An 18,110-nucleotide genomic window follows, 5' to 3' on the forward strand; every position below is an offset into this window, starting at 1 on the left:
TTTAAATGGGATGGCACAGAATTTGGGGATGGAGAACATGGTTTCCTATGCTTATCCTAGCTTACACAAATGTTCTGAAGTTAATGCAAATGCCATCAGGATATAAAATGTGCTAAGAATCCTGCCACTTTTGGGTACTGCTTCTGAGGAAACACTGTTCCACTGGTATTTAGTAAAAAAACACACACATGACTCGGCGAATTTATCTTTTTTTTCCTCTTGACATTGGCAGTGATAATGCAATGCCATTGTACACAGTCAGTGTGAGGTCGGCTTGCCAGTCCCTACAGATATGTGGTTACCTCTCGACTTTCTCTCTCTTTTGCTTGGGCAACTGCCACATTGATGCACTGGAGCCACTCTTCTGCGTTCTTCTCATCCTTGGCCTTGAAAACATAGGTTTTATTGTCTGTGAAGATTTCAAAAGCCCGAGGGAGCGAGCGGTCCCTGCGTTTCCTGCCCACAACCTTCACGCTCTGTACTTTGCTGAGTTCTATTGGAGAGTCATCAGGATCGTCTTTCTGAAATGCATATGGGAAGTAAAACACATGAGCTGGCTCCCAGAATATGGAAAGATCTCTGGCTACTGGAGAATTTTCCAAGAATCCTTTCGCTTCATCTGGCTCAAAGCCTTTGTTATTTGGGGCGCCATTGCCTCAAAGGGTCGTTAGAACAAGAAAGGAGTGAATAATTGGCCCTTTGTTATCGTATCATAAATTGGCACAAGATAGCTAATTTATAGAAATTATACCTTGGGATTGGGGAAAATGCTTAATTCATATTTCTTTGATTTTATGTCATTTTCTATTAATATTAAAACTTCATTAATAGAGCAAAACTTTTAACAGTACAATTTGGAGTACCATTAACTCAGAATTTCAGATAATTTGGGAAACATGGAATTTAATTTTACTTTGTGCTATATCTGAGAAAGGGGTATTAATAGAATAAAAAGGGTTTTAGTGTTTAAGTAGATCAAACTGTTTTTGAAACTCTGTGGAACTTTGGAAGCGTCATTTGTCTGCTAGCCTGAATAGTTTTAAGGGGTCAGATACTTGTTTAAAGCAATTTCAGGACTTTAACTCCCATCTTGTCTCCTGGAGAATGTACCTGTGGTTGAGGATCTTGTCAATTCCCCTTTCCCACCTCTCCTGTACAATCACCCTTCTTCCACTTTGCAATGAAAAGATACCCTTCTCGCTCACCCCAAACTTTCCATGGTGTACTATGCAACTTGGAAGAATCTCAGGAGCATCAAACAAATTTACAAAAGCAATACAGAATATTAATGCCAGGGAAGCATCCTTTAAACAAGGCAACATAATCATCCCCATTTATTTTGTTAAGGGATGCATTTCCAATAGCATTTCACTTTTTAATGGTTGATAACTAGTAATATAATAATACATTTGGTATCATACTTACGGCTTTTCATAAATGATATAATTTTTTAAAAGAGAAAAATAAAAAACCTTAGTACTTAGAGACTGATGGTCACAAGAAATTAAAATTAAATTTAAATTTATATACATAGCTTTAATGAAAAATTATAGGGTGTTTACAGTGAAATGCTGTGGGAGAGTTAGGACAAAAATATGATTTCAAGGAAAAATGACACAATGTAAACATTTCTATTAAAGAAGAACTAATTTATGTAAATTTTAAATGGATAGTTTTAGGTGTCAAATTGCTATGGTATTTTATTTCAGTGGTTACATTTAAAGAAAATGTGTGATCTTTTTATTTTAAAATGAAAATGCCTATAATTCAACAGAAATTACACTTTGTGCAACTGTTTAAATTTATGATTAAAGTGTTGATACAACTTAAAATACTATCAGTAATATAGATCTTTCCAAAATCTTTTAGGGGCTATATAGGATAAACTTGGAAGATACCTGCACTAGACAATATTTGTCAGCTTACTGTGGTTTACAGTATCTGAGGATAATAAAATTGTATTTCTTTGGATTAGCCTATAGTACAGAGACTGATAAGTGAAAGAATTGATAAAAAAGATGTTATCATAGTTATTTCAAGAAGGACAGTGACTTAACCAAGATAGAAATGGCCAGGAAGTTAAAGGACACTGTTGCTTAGCTGGTTGATAGAGATCTTAACAGTAGAAAATAACATGTTTTTATTTTAAAATGCACATTTTTTCTCATTTACAAGAAAGGCCCTTTACAATGTGGCTAGACTGCTGACCACTGCCGTGTTACTGTGTCCCTGGGGCTGAAGGAGATTTTGCTGTGGTCCCTATACTATTTTATACTATTTCCCAATATTTGAGCCATATGTTTTGTCAGGTTTCTGGAATGTTAAACCATTATTTCCCGATAAAGATGTCAAACAAGTTTGCCAACTATAAAATAGCTTATTCTCTAAACTTTATTAAAAAGCTCTGAATCAAGAAGGATAAAGGTCATTATTAGAGTTCAGGAAAAACACTCTTATGCACTGACTCTGCTTTGACTCAAGAGATCTGAGAAGTCACTACATTTTGACTTATATTCCTGACTTTTTAAATGAAAACAGGAAATTCAGATGGCCATTTTAACACTTTAAACATGCTTCAATGTGAACCTATACTAAACAAAAACAATGTTTCTTAAACCCCCAATAACTGGCTAAATTGAACACACACTATATTTCCCTTTTAAAAAGATCTTCAGCCACAGAAAATCCCATCTGTCTATTTTATTATACACACAAATGAAGAAAGTAACATGAGTTTAGAATAGGTGTCTTCAAAGTATTTTTTTTTACTCAAAAAGTTAACATGAAGTTTTATAGATTGAAAAAGCACTGATCAGCATTTGTCAAATTCAGATACGCCATATTTGATTCTGTTGGGTAATAAATAAATTTTATAATGAGCACTCTATATAAATATAGTGCATATGTTCTCAGTGCATTGTATTTTTAAGTAATTTAAGACCTTTCATTAATTAATTCAGACGCAGTTTGCTGTGCCACTGGCTCTGTGTTTAAGTGTACAAGCAGGACTAAGTACTCACTTAACATGTTTGGTGTCATATGCCCAAGCCTGACTCCAGTTTTGCCCTCTTCACCTTACTGGCTCTATCTTTGGTCAAGCCAACCAGTCTCTTTGAGCCTTGTTTCCCCTTCTGTAAAGTGGCAATAATAATAGTGCTGACCTCAAAGGATTGTTTGAGGCAATCCAGTGTGGCATGTGGTGAGCTCTGATGAGTTGTTGTTGTTGTTATTATTATTATTATTATATTTCAAAGTAGCCAAGAAGTAGGTCAAGATTTTATTTCCCTGATCCTGATTGAGTAGAGTTGAATGACAATAAATCTGATTTGAAAAGAAGGGGAAAACTTTACATTGTTAATAGGTTTCCCCCTGAAAATTCAGAATACAGATATTTACTCAGCGTCCTTGCTCAGATGGAAAATTCTATTAAATGAATATTTATTAATTATTTTAGAATCCCATTGTATTCGTTCACTGAATGAAAGATGGCATTTTTCCCCCTAATCAAATTAAACTTTGGTGATTTCAAAAATAACTTAAAATAGGCCAGCCTTTTTTTCTTCCTCCCTGTCCATGGTTCCCCTTCCTTCGGTCCCCACCTCTAAATAAAACCTGTAACTATAAAAGAAATCGCAGTCAATAGGATGAGCCATAAATGTATGTAGGTGATCCACAGGGAAACAAAAGACACGGTGTCCCAGTCAAGAGCAGTTTATCTTCTAAAAACTTAAGTCAACAAGAAAACAGCTCCCATAATAAAATGAAGACGGACAGTGAACCAACTAACATAGACATGAACAGAATGGGCAGTGAAAGGAGCATGGTAATAAAACAACACTGTAAAATTGTAAAACGGAGAAGAAAAAAAATATTGATATTTATCAAGACAAAATAGCCTACCTAGCTGGTTGGTGGAAATCAAGACTTTAAAAATGCGGGTGTAATAAACAGCAGAGGAACTTACAGACTTTCCTTTTTGAAACAGAAGTTGGTTTCCAGCCAGTGTGAAGTAACGGGTTTTCCACCTTTTGATGAACTTCCATCTGACTTGCTTCTCTTTAAGTTTCCCTTCTATGAGAGGCTGGCCGTCTTGATTTACAACTGTTGAAGGTAACAGAATGATCAAGCCATTTATTTTCCATTAGTTATTTGGCAAGTGATCAAAAGTCAGAATTGTCCAGGGAACCAGAACCCAGCAAAGCATATTTGGAAAGTGGGCTAATAAATTATGAATTTGGTTAACCTTTCTCCCTTTGTCCCTGAAAGGATGCACAGTTTAGATGATGGGAAAGTGTTGAAAGACCTCATAGAGATTTTTCAAAAGAAATATGGTTCAGAAAAAGAGCATCTGGTTACCAGTTTCTAAGGTTGATCCAGATAGCCTGCTTTCTGTGCTTCGTAACTACTTTGTTTCACGATATTCTGTTCACATGAACCGCTGAGAAATATAACTTCATAAATAATCACAAAACACATATATTTAGCTATTTGGCAGCAAAAGTCAACACACTGCTCCAAAAAGACATGTTTTCCTAAAGCCATAACAGCTGCAAAGGCAAATTTACCCAGTTCTTTTGAACATTATATTTCCACTCTCTGGAACACACATACTCTCTCTTCACCTTCCACACTCCCACTTTGCCTAGTTAACAACCAATAATGCATGTTTCAACTCCAATGTTGCTTCCTTTGGTAGACCTTCCCAAAACCCAGACCAGAGTGGCTTTGCCTGTTATATGTTCCCATAGCATCTGGCATGATTCTTTCATATCAGGCATCATCATCTGTAAATTGTTAGTGGAGTTTAGCTGATGAATGTCTTTTTCCCCCATCCAACTGAAAGCTCCTTGAGGGCAGTGTCCCTGCTTTGTTCACTGTTGTATCACCAGGCCTTTAACACAGTGCCTGGCAAATAACAGGAAGCCTATAAATATCTGTTGAATGAACCGATTAATTAGACATTGAAGTAGAGTGTTTACCATTATATTATCATTACACATAATCATAGAATTAGAAGATGCGTTACCATGTCAGAAGGTTAGATGTTGAATGGAATAATTTAATTTCTTTTAATAATTACTTTAAGTTTATATAAAAGCATCTAATTTCTGGGGAGTATGACAAAATTTACTTCTATAGATTTATGTTCAATTTTCACAGCAATTGGAAAGGAATGACATATTTTTTATCACTTGGAAATTTGGAGAATGCCTGTTTGACCATATCCTTCCTACCCTACCATTTCCCTTTTCTAATTTAGATCAAATAAATATCTCAGAGGAGGATTTGTCCATCTTGACTGCATTTTCAAGGTAAGAATAATGAAATATGTAGCTTTCACAAACAAAGTCCTAATGAGGCTAGTTTGGCTTATTTTCCCTTGTCTGAAAAGTAGTCAATTGGATGTCTCATTGTCAAGCCCAAATTAAGGCTAAAAACAGAAAACACATATTAAATATATATGATAAAAATAGAATAGAGAGTGAGTGACTTGGGGTTGGTGCACATGCATTTAAGTCATCAGAAAAGAGCTTGGACATTTGAGGTGACATTTGTTCTGAGACATCAGTGTTGAGAAGCATCTCCCATTCTCTGAGAAACTTCACGGTGGTTAGTATTGTGCATAACAGAGACCAGGTAAGGCAGGAACCCAGGAAGTATTGACAGTCACATCAAGAAAATGATTTGTGGATGCAAGGATGGTACAATATTCACAAATCAATAAACATTATACATTACATAAACAAATTGAGAGATTAAAATCACATCATTATGTCAATTGATGCAGAAAAAGCATTTGACAAAATCCAACACCCTTTCTTGATAAAAACTCTCAGCAAAGTGGGAATAGAGGGATCATACCTCAACACAATAAAAGCCTAATATGACAAACCTACAGCCAACATCATACTCAATGAGCAAAAACTAAAACCATTTCCCCTAAGAACAGGAACAAGGCAGGGATGCCTACTTTCACTACTCCTGTTCGACACAGTACTGGAAGTGCTAGCCATAGTGATCAGACAAGAAGAAGAAATAAAAGGCATCCAAATTGGAAAAGAAGTAAAACTGTCATTATTCGCAGATGACATGATATTGTACATAGAAAACCCTAAAGATTCCATCAAAAAACAACTAGACTTAATAAATTAATTTGGCAATGTAACAGGATACAAAATTAATATCCAGAAATCTATGGCTTTCTTTTATACCAATAATGAACTCACAGAAAGAGAAACTAAAAAAAAATCCCATTTACCACTGCAACAAAAAAATTAAAATACATAGAAATAAACATAACTAAGGAGATAAAAGACCTGGACTCAGAAAACTATAGGACACTGAAAAAAGAGATAGAGGAAGACATAAACAAATGGCAGAACATACCGTGTTCATGAATTGGTAGAATCAACATCATTAAAATGTCTATACTACCCAAAGCAATCTACAGATTCAGTGCAATCCTCATTAAAATACCAATGGCATATTTCATAGAACTAGAAAGAACTCTCCAAAAATTCACCTGGTAAAAAAAAAGACCCCAAATAGCCACAGCAATCCTGAGAAAGAAGGACAAAGTTGGAGGGATCACAATACCAGATATCAAGTTATATTACAAAGCCACCATTCTCAAAACTGCCTGGTACTGGCACAAGAACAGACATATAGACCAATGGAATAGAATAGAGAACCCAGAAATCGACCCAAACCACTATGCTCAGTTAATATTTGACAAAGAAGGCAAGAACATACAATGGAGTCAAGACAGTCTCTTCAATAAATGATGTTGGGAAAATTGGACAAATACCTGCAAAACAAAAATGAAACTAGATCACTAACTTACACCATACACAAAAATAAACTCAAAATGGATAAAGACTTAAACATAAGATGGGAAACCATAAAAATCTTAGAAGAATCACAGGCAGCAAAATATCAGACATATGTCATAGCAATATTTTTACTGATACAGATCTTAGGACAATGGAAACTAAGGAGAAAATAAACAAATGGGACTACATAAAAAAAAAAAAAGCTTCTGCACAGCAAAAGAAACCATCAACAATGCAACAAGAAAGCCCACTGCATGGGAGAACATATTTGCCAATGTTATCTCCGATAAGGGTTTAATTTCCAAAATTTATACAGAACTCATACATCTTAACAAAAGGAAGATCAACAATCAATCAAATAATGGGCAAAGGACCTAAATAGACACTTTTCAAAAGTGGACATTCAGAAGGCTGAGAGACATATGAAAACATGCTCAAAATCACTAATTATCTGAGAGATGCAAATACTAGTAAAAATGACAATGCGGTACCATCTCACACCTGTCAGAATGGCTATCACCAACAAATCAACAAACAAGTGCTGGAGAAGATGTGGAGAAAAGGGAACCCTCCTTCACTGCTGGTGGGAATGCAGACTGGTGCAGCCACTGTGGAGAACAGTATGGCGTTTCCTCAAAAAATTAAGAATGGAACTTCCATTTGACCCAGCAATCCCACTTCTAGGAATATATCCTGAGAAATCAGAAACACCAATCTGGAAAGGATTTATGCACTCCTATGTTCATAGCAGCACAATTTACAATAGCTAAGATTTGGAAACAGCCTAAGTGCCCATCAGCAGTTGGGTGGGTTAAAAAACAGTGGTACATCTACACAATGGAATACTGTGCTGCTGTAAAAAAGAAAGAACTTTTACCATTTGCAACAGCATAGATGGACCTGGAGAGCATTATGCTAAGCGAAATAAGCCAGTCGGAGAAAGATAAATAACACGTGTTCTCACTCATTTGTGGAATATAATGAACAACATAAACTGATGAATAAAACAGAGCTGGAGTCATACAAGTACCGAATAGACCATCCAATCTAAGAGGGAAGGCAGGGGCAGGGTGGGTAAGAGATCAACCAAAGGACTTGTATGCATGCATATGAGCATAACGAATGGACACAGACACTAGAGGGTTGAGGGCATGTGCTGGGGGATGGGTGGTGGGAGTGCCAGGGAAAGGTCAATGGGAGAAAAAGGAGACTTAATGTAATACTTTAAAGAATTAAAGAAAAAATGATTTGTGTTCTGCTTTGTTTTACTAGGAATCAATCATCTGACTTAGAACATTCTTGAAGCTAGTAATATTCTTTGCAAATTTAAATTTTCCACAAACAAGGAGCTTCCTTTGTGCAGCCTCTCTGCAGTTACTTCAGGTCCTACTTCAGGTAAAGTTACCTCAGGTGAAACACTTAGAACACAGGTCTTCTCCAGGTGCTATGCTTACCCAGAGAGCAGGAACAGCCTCACACAGCGTCCGCCTGGGCTGTGTGTTCAATGAGTGTTTACTAACAGGGTGCTGTTGAGGCAGAATGACGGGCACAGTGGCCTGTCTGGGAAGAGGAAGGAAAGGTCCAAGAGCAGATCCAAGAGGAGAAAAACAGGAAACAACAAACCAGCAACAACAAAAATCCAAACCAAAAATAGCTTACCATTTTTAAAAATATATTTTTTAATTGATTTCGGAGAGGAAGGGAGAGAGGGGAGAGAGATAGAAACATCAATGATGAGAGAGAATCATTGATTGGCTGCCTCCTGCATGCCACACTGGGGATCCAGCCTGCAACCCTGGCATGTGCCCTTGACTGGAATCCAACCTGGAACCCTGAAGTCCACAGGCTGACGCTCTATCCACTGAGCCAAACCAGCTAGGGCTAGATTAAAAAAAAAAAAATTAACACCATTTCCATGCTTTCAAATTAGAAAAAAAAAAATTGCTAACCTAACTGTAATGTTCAAGGATTTTTAAATAAAATTTCAGAAGAGTTAGATTTGAGTCTTCTCCACTACAGTTTCCTGATCAGCAATGAGGAAATATTAATAGCTCTCCCCTGCCTTACAAGAATGTTGAGAGATCAAAATCAAAATAAAGAAATTTATGTGAGGACACTAGGTAGGTGGCAGAGCACTCCCCCCACCCCCTGTCACTACTTTTATTAAAGACTTTACTTCACAATTTGTAATCACATTGCTTTCTTCCACGGTTTTCATGGAAAGGTGATTTAAGGCGATGCCATTTACTAACAGTACATTTTTCCTGTCTTAGTTTTTCCATATTTACTCAAAGGAGCATTTGCGATAACCATGGGACCTGAGCCCATTTGAAACCATGATTGATTTAGGTAATATTTAGGCACATAGGAGATTAGCTACAAGTATTTCTCCTCAAGGCAGACCCAAATGTTTCACTTGAAGAGTATGTGTCAAAAGTTCGTGAGGAGCACTTGGCAAAGTAGCTGAAGGAGTTGTCTGAGACAAGGTAAGGGTGGGTTATCACGCCCACATACCCGCACGGCCATAATGACAATGAAGGACTCAAGACAAAGCCATAGTCTTACTTGAGAACAAAGCAAGAAGGACTATAGAGAAATGCTGCTAAGCAAAGACTTAAAAGTCCGTGGAAAGGGTTTGAGGAACTTTTACATAGCTACATGTGAGGGCTCCAATTTAGGCATCAGAGTTAGCTTTAGATAATTCTGCAAAAGTCAGGTTATTTGTAGCTGTAGGATTAATTTAAAAATAGTTTCAAGAGGCAACAAGAAAAAGACTTCAAATTTTTTCCAGCTGCTATCTCATGTCTTAATTTTTTTCAATTTGTCTAGCATATGCATGACTGACCATGTGTCATTTTAATAGGTCTATTGCCCATAGCACATCCTTGTAAGCAATAATTCTCATATAATATTACAGTCTCTTAATGCCTAAAACATGGAACTAATTCTTTCTAAGGATGATCATATTTCATCGTATTTGAAAAATACGATGCAGAATGAGACTATGAGGGAATGAGTATGTGTTTAAACCTACCTTGTTTGCAGGTAATGCATACAGGATATTTAAATACTTTCTCACTTGTCAATTAGCACATTATTTCATTCAAAGCACCACATTTTGGCTAAGACATTCTCTACCAAGCTGGATCTGTTCCTTTCCTGAATTATCAGTTGGCTGAACGAACTATGGAATATTAAACTGAATTCTTTAGTGCTATTGGAACCTAAGCTGTTATCATGTTCCCAAGATAAAAGTCTTTCAGAATGCTAATACACATTTATACAGTACTTGTATTTCTTTTGTGTACCAAGTGTTGAAAATATTTATGTTGATAAAAGATGAATTTTGGAGGTGTTAATCTTACTCAACATGAAGTTGGTGAATAAGAATGAAATAATATCAAATAGATACCGTAAAGCTCAGAAACCCCACTACAGGAGTAAAGCAATAAAGAATATGCATCTATTTATCTCTCAACCACCCAATCATCTTACACATACTTTTGGGCACATATAAGCTGTAAGGCACTGTGTTTGGATCTGAGGGGTTATAAAGCCCAGCTTAGCGGGAGCTTGAATTTATCATCTTGTGGAGAGATAAAGCATTTTACAAATTCTACAGCTCAATATAGAGTCTGGTGAATACCACTGGAGAAGTAAAAGCCAAGCATCATAGCACTTGGAGAAAGGAAGTTCTACTTCTAGCTGTGAGGAGGTAACATGAGAGTCAGGCCCCTGCTGAAGAAGGGAGAAAGAATATTCTAGGAAGAGCGCAGAAAAGAACTGAGGTAACAAGAGGGATATGTGAGGGAAAGCACATGAAAACAAAACAAAACACCTAAAAAAGCTGGAAGAATGAATGAACTCATAAGTAAGTAATAAAGCAGTTATGTTGGGACACGGTGATGAGCTGAAGGCTGAGGATATGAGGGTGATTCATAATTCCTAGATGCAAGATCCAGGAAAGAGACTGGGTATCAAATGGTCATGGGGAGGTTATACTGGGCTTTATTTGCAAGTTCTTCTGAAGCCCCATGAGGGAGGACCTTGCTTTTTTCAAGGATGGAAGGGCTCAAGGCCTATGAAGGTCCAGGCAGCACAGCTACCAGATGGTATCAGCTATGCTCCATGCAGGATCCTGGCAGGAGATAGATGGCACCTCAGGTTGGTAATTAGGGTGAGTTAATAAAGGGACTATTTACATAGATGTGGGAAATATATAGGAAAAGCACCATGCTACTCTGGGCCCAGAACCTATTAGGAGGCATAATAAACAGTCATTTGCCTGAAGAGGAAAAGGGAGAGGACACTTAGCACCCAGAGGCAGAACTGGGTGGAGGGTGCTGCCTGACAGGAGCTGTGGCCATGGGTGGAGGACACAGTCAACCTGCAGTGACCAAGCAGAGAGGAAACTGGGCCTCATTCTTCTCCTTCTCTCTCTTTTCTATTTTTAAAATTATTATTATTTTTCAATCCTCCCCCCAGGACATGCTTTTATTTGATTTATTTATTTAAAAGATGTTTTTATTGGTTTTAGAGAGAGAGGAAGGCAGAGGGAAAGAGAAACATCAATTAGGTGCCTTTTGCAGGCCCCCAACCAGAGATCAAGCCCACAACCCAGGCATATAACCTGCCCAGGAACTAAACCCATGACCTTTCCGTTCATGGGCCAATGCTCAACCAACGGAGCCGCTCCAGACAGGTGTTTCTCTCTCTCTTATCTCCTGCTGGTATCCCCATTGGTCAAATGTATCCAAGAGCCAGAGCTAAGGGAGACTGGAACAAACAGGAGTGGCACGTATTCTAAACTGGAGTGTAGCAAGCAGGAAAACCTCCTGGGACTGATGTTGACTGAGCTGAACTATGAGGGACAAGTAGCAGTTTTGAACATAGAAGAAGGAAGGGTATTTTTTTTTTTTTTGGAAATCATATGCAAAGGGTCAATGCTTAGAGAGGGGACAGCAAATGCATTTTAAGAATTATCACTCATTCTATGTGATGGAATCTGGTGGGACTTGAGAGCAAGGCATGAGGAGTGAGAATCAGGAGACCAATCCTCATGATCCTTAGACATCATGCAAAGTGGAACCTAAAACTTTGTAATGTAGCATAATGAAAGATAATAATTTCTATAGTTATACATAAGCGTATAAGAATTCAACAATTCAAGGTTTCTATCTTGTTCTAAGATTTCTTGCAATTCTGAATGTCTTTATCCAATTATAATTTATTGAAATATGTTTTTTTAAAATTCATGTTTAGTCCTCATTACCATAGATCATATAGGGCTGAACCAAAAAACATTTTTCTGGTAGAGGCCTGTAGTTTATAGTTTAGTTGAAGTCCAGAGTCTGCTACCTAACAGCTGACTGGTCTTGTGCAAGTTATTTAACTTCAGTGAGCTTTAGCTTCCTCCTCTCTAGAGTTGTCATGTTTAACAACAGGGCCACCATGAATGGCTGTGCAGGCTGTTCACTGCTGTAGAGCACACAGCCAAGATGGTGAGTAGTGGCTGAAGTTCAGCCTGAATCTTGCAGTTGAAGCCATGTAACCCCAAGTGGACTTTAACTACCATCATTAAAGGCACATAAAAGCACCATAAAGTTGTTACTATAATCATGATCATGATCATGATCGTGATCATGATCATTATCAACATAAAACGATCATCCTCATCCTTTTATTATAATGATGAACAGTTAGTTTTTATAAATACCATATCCTGATGATTCTTGGATAAAACCCATCTCTCTCCCTCCGATCTAGAATGTAATGAAACATACATGAAAGCATTAGGCATGGTGAGAGAATTCAGCGTGAGACAAGAACCCTTTCAAGGATCAAGGACTGCAGGCTTTTAACTTAAGGTGTAACAGGCAATTCAAGGTCCCCAAAAGGAGATAAGCTCCTGTTTTTGAGTAATTGATCCTTTTATCCACCAAGACTTCCATTTTCAAGCCAACCCAATAATGGATTGGGCTGCATTGGGAATGTTTTTCACTCTACCTGTGGTTTCTCCCTTTTCCTCCAGACTTCCTGCTTGTTCTTATGACAGTAGATGGTGATCCCCACATAAATACTATTCACATTGTACACTGACTTTCAGACTCAGAAATTACTTCTACTGTATACTTTCCAGCTTATGCAACTTTTGCTTGAAAGTATTGCATTGTGCATGAATACCCCATAATTGACTTTGTCATGAATCTAATTTATGATATTTGAATTCTTAAATACTCTTTACTTACTGTTAAAGATAAAAACCTTCAAAAGAAGACATATTCTGAAAGAAAAGTTATAAATATCAAATACATAATTTTTAAATAAAAATTGAGAGAAAATATGTCTTAACATTCTCCCCCGCCTTGAAATCCTTGCTTCTGGGACTTACAACTCCTATATAGTCTGTGGGGAATTTCTTTGTATGTATTGAGAGTCTCAAATTTACTTTAATTTCCTTCCATGGTTTTACTGATTTGTGTGTGTGTGTATGTGCCAGTTGTAATAAAGCCAACTATGATTGCAGAGAATATGCTTAAAGAGGGATAGAAGCATTATTAAATGAGGAGGTCATGGGAGCCACATTTAGCAGACTGAGCGTCTGTGGTTTTTGAAATCACTAAGGATCGTAGTGAATGGCATGTTTGTTATGAATATCCAGGCAGTGTATTAGAGTGCCATACCTTGTCAGTAGTGAATAAATGAGGAGGCATAATCCAGCATAGATTTTGTAACATCCTACAGGATGCTGTGGGTCCAAAATAGTACAGACAAACTCAATTTGACAGCAGACCTTTGAGGGCACTTTTACATGTGATTGAATGGCTTTCTTTCTCGATCATTTCATGCCCATCAAAATGTAATATGCTTTCTTGGCTTCTCTACCAATCACTGAAATATTGATCTAAAAAGCCCCAGGACTACTATTTTGTATGTCTGTGGAGCAATGGTTCCAAACTCTGTTCTGAGGGCCTCCTACATTGGAATTAACTGCTGGGTTATTAAAAGGCACATTCCAAGGCACCACTCCAAACCTCCTGAATCACAATTTTTGGATAGGGGGAGGGATCACCCTTCCTAACAAGATCCCCAGGTGATTTTACTGGAGCTTAGAAACTTCTAGGAAATGATGGAAGCCTCATGATAAATCATAGTAATCGATCATATAATATATGAAATAGTAAAACTGCAAAACCAATGGTGGGAATAAAATTGTTGCCCTAGCAGGTTTGCCTCAGCGGATAGAGCTTCATCCTGTAGACTAAAGGTCCAGGATTCAATTCCCGTCAAGGGCATATGCCCGGTTGTGGGCTCAATCCCTAGTAGGGGGCATGCAGGAGGCAGCTGATCAATGACTCTCTCTCAACATTGATGTTTCTATCTCTCCCTCTCCCTTCCTCTCTGAAATCAATCAAAATATATTTTAAAAACATTTGAAAAAAAATTGTTATGGCCTTTGCATGAAATTAAAAAATAAGGTAGTAGTATAAGATCATACGCATATCCTTGGCTTAAGTCAACAGAGTTATAGAAAAAAAATGCTCAGGATCAGTGTTTATGGAATTTGGCTTATTTACTGTGTCATCAGTGAAACAAAAATTCTAAAGTCACTTGCCAAGAAAGTAACCTTTTCAGTAGTTCTGAGCAGTAATTTTTGGCCACCTCTGTGCTTTTAGGAGAAGATATAAAAGAAGATTGGCACACACTTGCCAAGTAATGATTGATAGGGAACCATCAGAAAAGATCAGGAATGGTGGAAATTAATGGAAATAATTGTTCAATCTTAGAATTGACCTTTGAATAAGAAAAGGCTGCAAAGACATTTTCCATGTTGGTCCCATGTTGCCATCCTATTGATATGATCCCATGGATAGGGATTATGGGCAACATCTGGCTATAGGATTTTAGAAAGTTTTAAATGTTGAGTGCTTTCCCACACTGCCTGTGCATTATATAGCTTTCCTTACATGGCGAAACACAGATATGACATACTTGCACCAGGTCTGTGATAAGGAGGGTCATTTTGTTTGGGTTGTTCAAGTTGAAAACATCTTAGCCATTTTCCCACATTCTAAGGCATTGTCTATAATGTTTTTATGGAATTATTTAACATAAGTTCTATCTGTTGTGGTTGAGGCCTCAAACCATTTGGCAATAAATAGAGGTTTTACAATGTCTGCACTGGAAAGTTTATGTATGACATATACACCATCACACTCTGTGTGTATTTGATTATATGCATACACCCACAATACCTTACTCTCCGTGAAATAAAATGATGTCATAATATCTTTGAAAATAACTTATTTAAGAAGATATTGTTTATATGAAGAATACATTTGACGCACAAAGTACACCAGGAATGTCAAAATATGAATATGATTTTTTATCTTGAAATGTATCACTGTGAATTCATGAATTTGTATTTTGTTACCATTTGCCTAAGAAAAATTTTCCTAAAAAATTTCTGAGAAGGTACAAACTTTGGATATTCACTTATTTGGTAAATATTTATTGTGCCAGGGATTGAGAATGGATGGATGAGGGGAGCTTCCTTCATAGAACTTACTATTTACTGGAGGAAATACATATTCATCAAACACTCACAAGTTAAAAAGAACGAGATGGCAGCTGTAGTAAGTGTTATGAGAAGAGGTCCTAGGTGCTTTGAGGATCTAGGTATTAGTTAGGGAGGTGACTGAGGGATTCCCATGGCAGTGAATTTGAGTTGTAATGGGAAGGCTAAAATCCATGTTAATTAACTGGGCGAGGATGGGAGGAAGAGCACTCTGTGCAGAAAAACAGCACATCCAAAAGCCCGATGTCAGGAAGAAGTGGGGTGTGTATGGAAATGGATTGAAGGTCCTTACCTCCAGAGCAGAGAGGAACAGTGCATGGGACAAGATGAGACTTGGAAAGACCATTGCATTTGAGGTTGTGAGGGGCATGTTATGGAGTTTGGTCTTCAAAATAAGAGCGGTGGGGAGTTATTGTAAGGTTTTGTATAGGGGCTGGCACCATCAGCTTTTTGCTTTAAAGAAATCATTCTGTCTGAGTGTGGGAGGGAGATCAATAGGGTCCAGATTAGCTCAGTTAGGAGGCTATTGCCTTTGTTTTAGGTAAAAGGTAATGGCATCTTGCTCTAGGGTGATAGAGAGAAGCAGACAGTGTTGAAAGGAATTAAGAAATGCACAATATTGGGTGATGGATTGGAAGCGGGTGAGGGAGAGAACAGTGGGTTGCTGGCTTGTGCAACAGAATAAGTGATGTTGTGTTTACTGAGATAGGAAATTCTGGAAGAAAACCAAGTGGTTTTTAGGACAAGGGTGAGACAACCATAAGTTTTAATTTAATGAGCCAAGTTTGAGGTGCCTTTGAAGCAGTTGAGTAGGCCGTGGTAGATGTATATCTAGAGTTCAAGAGAGGCCTGGACTGCATATGCAGTTGGGAGTTGTCTTATCCAAGTTGTTAGTAAGCTGCAGAATCTGCAGGATTGACTGGGGATAGCGTGTACAGTGAGGAGGAGGGAGATGCTCTAACAGTGAATAGCTGGAGAGAGGAAGGTGGGCCTGGAAAAGAGGCTGAGAAGTGTCTACAGAGTCAGAAGGAGTGTGTTACAGAAGTTCAAGGAAGAAAATATTTGAAGAAGGTGGAAATGGTCAACAGAGTTGAATGCTGCGACAAGGCAAGTAGCACAAGGAGTGAAACATATCCAGTGCGTGGGTGACTTGCAGGACTTTAATGGCCGTAGAGATAATGGCTCAGGAGCCAGACAGAGAGGGGTTGAGTCAGGAGGAGAAGGAGGCAAGGGTGTGCGGAGATTGAGCATTGGCAACTCATTTGGCTTTAAAGAGGAGGTGAGAGAGAGGCAGCAGGTGAAGAGAAAGGAGAGGGTAAGCCAGTTGAGTGTGTTTAAAAGCCAATGGGAGGATTCAGTTGGTATGGAGAATTGATTAGAGAGAGAGAGAGAGAGAGAGAGAGAGAGAGAGAGAGAGAGAGAGAGAGAGAGAAATGGTAATCAATACAATAGAGTTTCTGAGAAGGTGGGAAGATTTAACAGAGAGAGTAATTCCCAGAGAGGCATAAACCATGGGAAGAGGGGGAAAGGGAGAAGATTCCAGGATAATAACTTATTTCAGTTGAGAAATGTGTTTTTGTTTTGGCATAACATAACTCAAAGTATCTTTGAACAGCAGGCTGAGGTTTTACATAATCAGTACATATTCAGGAGTCACTAGCAGTAGGTAGATGTGGAAATGTCCTACACATGCAGTTCGCTGGTTTTGGTGCTCTAACGACACTTAGCATATACGACAATGTCTGACGTGTGGTAGGAGGGAAGGCATTATAACACAAACCCAGCCATTGCATAAATCCAAAATGGGTTTTCTTTTGTCACCTTTAAAGTTCCATGACCATTGACACTGATAGTAAATGGAAACCGTTCCATGTGAATGGACTTACAAGGCTATTGGTGTCTTACAGTTGGGTCCTCAGAGGTCCCTTAGCCTATTTTCACATTGACGTCTGGAATGGAAGGTCACCTAGCTCACCCTGAAGGTGTCCAGCAAAGGATAGCCACAGATCTCCTTACAAAGGCTTTTCTTATTCTGATATAATTTTGAAACCATCTCTCCTTGCCATGTATATAACAGCATGCTCTTACAGCACAAATGTTTGACATCAAGTTCTGAAGAGGAATCATGATAGCAGGTTGTCTGAAAAAAATTCTTTCATTTTCCTTTATAACCTAAGGAGACCTCCTATGGACAATCACATGCAGAATCTAAATATCTAATGACTCAGAGAGATTCACACTGGGGAGCGTTCAGATTTGTGGAGGAAGACAGAGCCGTCTTGCAGTTATTTTTTTTAGGGCGTAAAAGCATAGGCATCCCACAAGTCGCAAGGAACAGGAGTGAAAGTTATGACCTAGTTATCCCTCGTCCTTGTGAAAAATGTGCCTGAAAGAAAGCCAGACGTGTTCCAGGACAGCCAGCTGACTAACTCCTACTGTTAACGTGCACCAGCTATTCCAGGACAGGAGGTGACTGATAAACAGATTTGCTTGGCTTTCCAGAAATAAGAGCTGTTCTGTTAAATCTACTTGCTCAAGCTCCATCCTCCCGTTCGTGAGGAGTAAAGGGATTGGCAAGAAACACTACCAGGCAAGTCTCCCAGGACTCTCGAGTTATTTCAGTAATTTTCTAATCTACTCAGGACTTTTATAAACTGATTATCAGAAACTGAATCAGCAATTGGAGAGTCTGGAAACAG

At 38.1% G+C, this 18,110-nt stretch overlaps 1 protein-coding gene across 2 annotated transcripts in view; it reads right to left on the bottom strand.

The window, feature by feature from the left end:
* Positions 1–284: 284 nt before the first annotated feature.
* VEPH1 (ventricular zone expressed PH domain containing 1) overlaps positions 285–18,110 on the bottom strand; it is a 194,730-nt gene continuing 176,904 nt past the window's right edge. For both annotated transcript variants that reach the window (XM_054713669.1, XM_054713668.1), the window contains 2 exons: positions 3,965–4,101; positions 285–521 (listed from right to left, as the gene is read on the bottom strand). In XM_054713669.1, the coding sequence (XP_054569644.1) occupies positions 285–521; positions 3,965–4,101 (374 nt within the window). The remainder of the gene's footprint in view (positions 522–3,964; positions 4,102–18,110) is intronic.

The sequence above is a fragment of the Eptesicus fuscus genome, chromosome 3, assembly GCF_027574615.1.
Source record: "Eptesicus fuscus isolate TK198812 chromosome 3, DD_ASM_mEF_20220401, whole genome shotgun sequence".
In the NCBI taxonomy this organism is placed as follows: domain Eukaryota; kingdom Metazoa; phylum Chordata; class Mammalia; order Chiroptera; family Vespertilionidae; genus Eptesicus; species Eptesicus fuscus.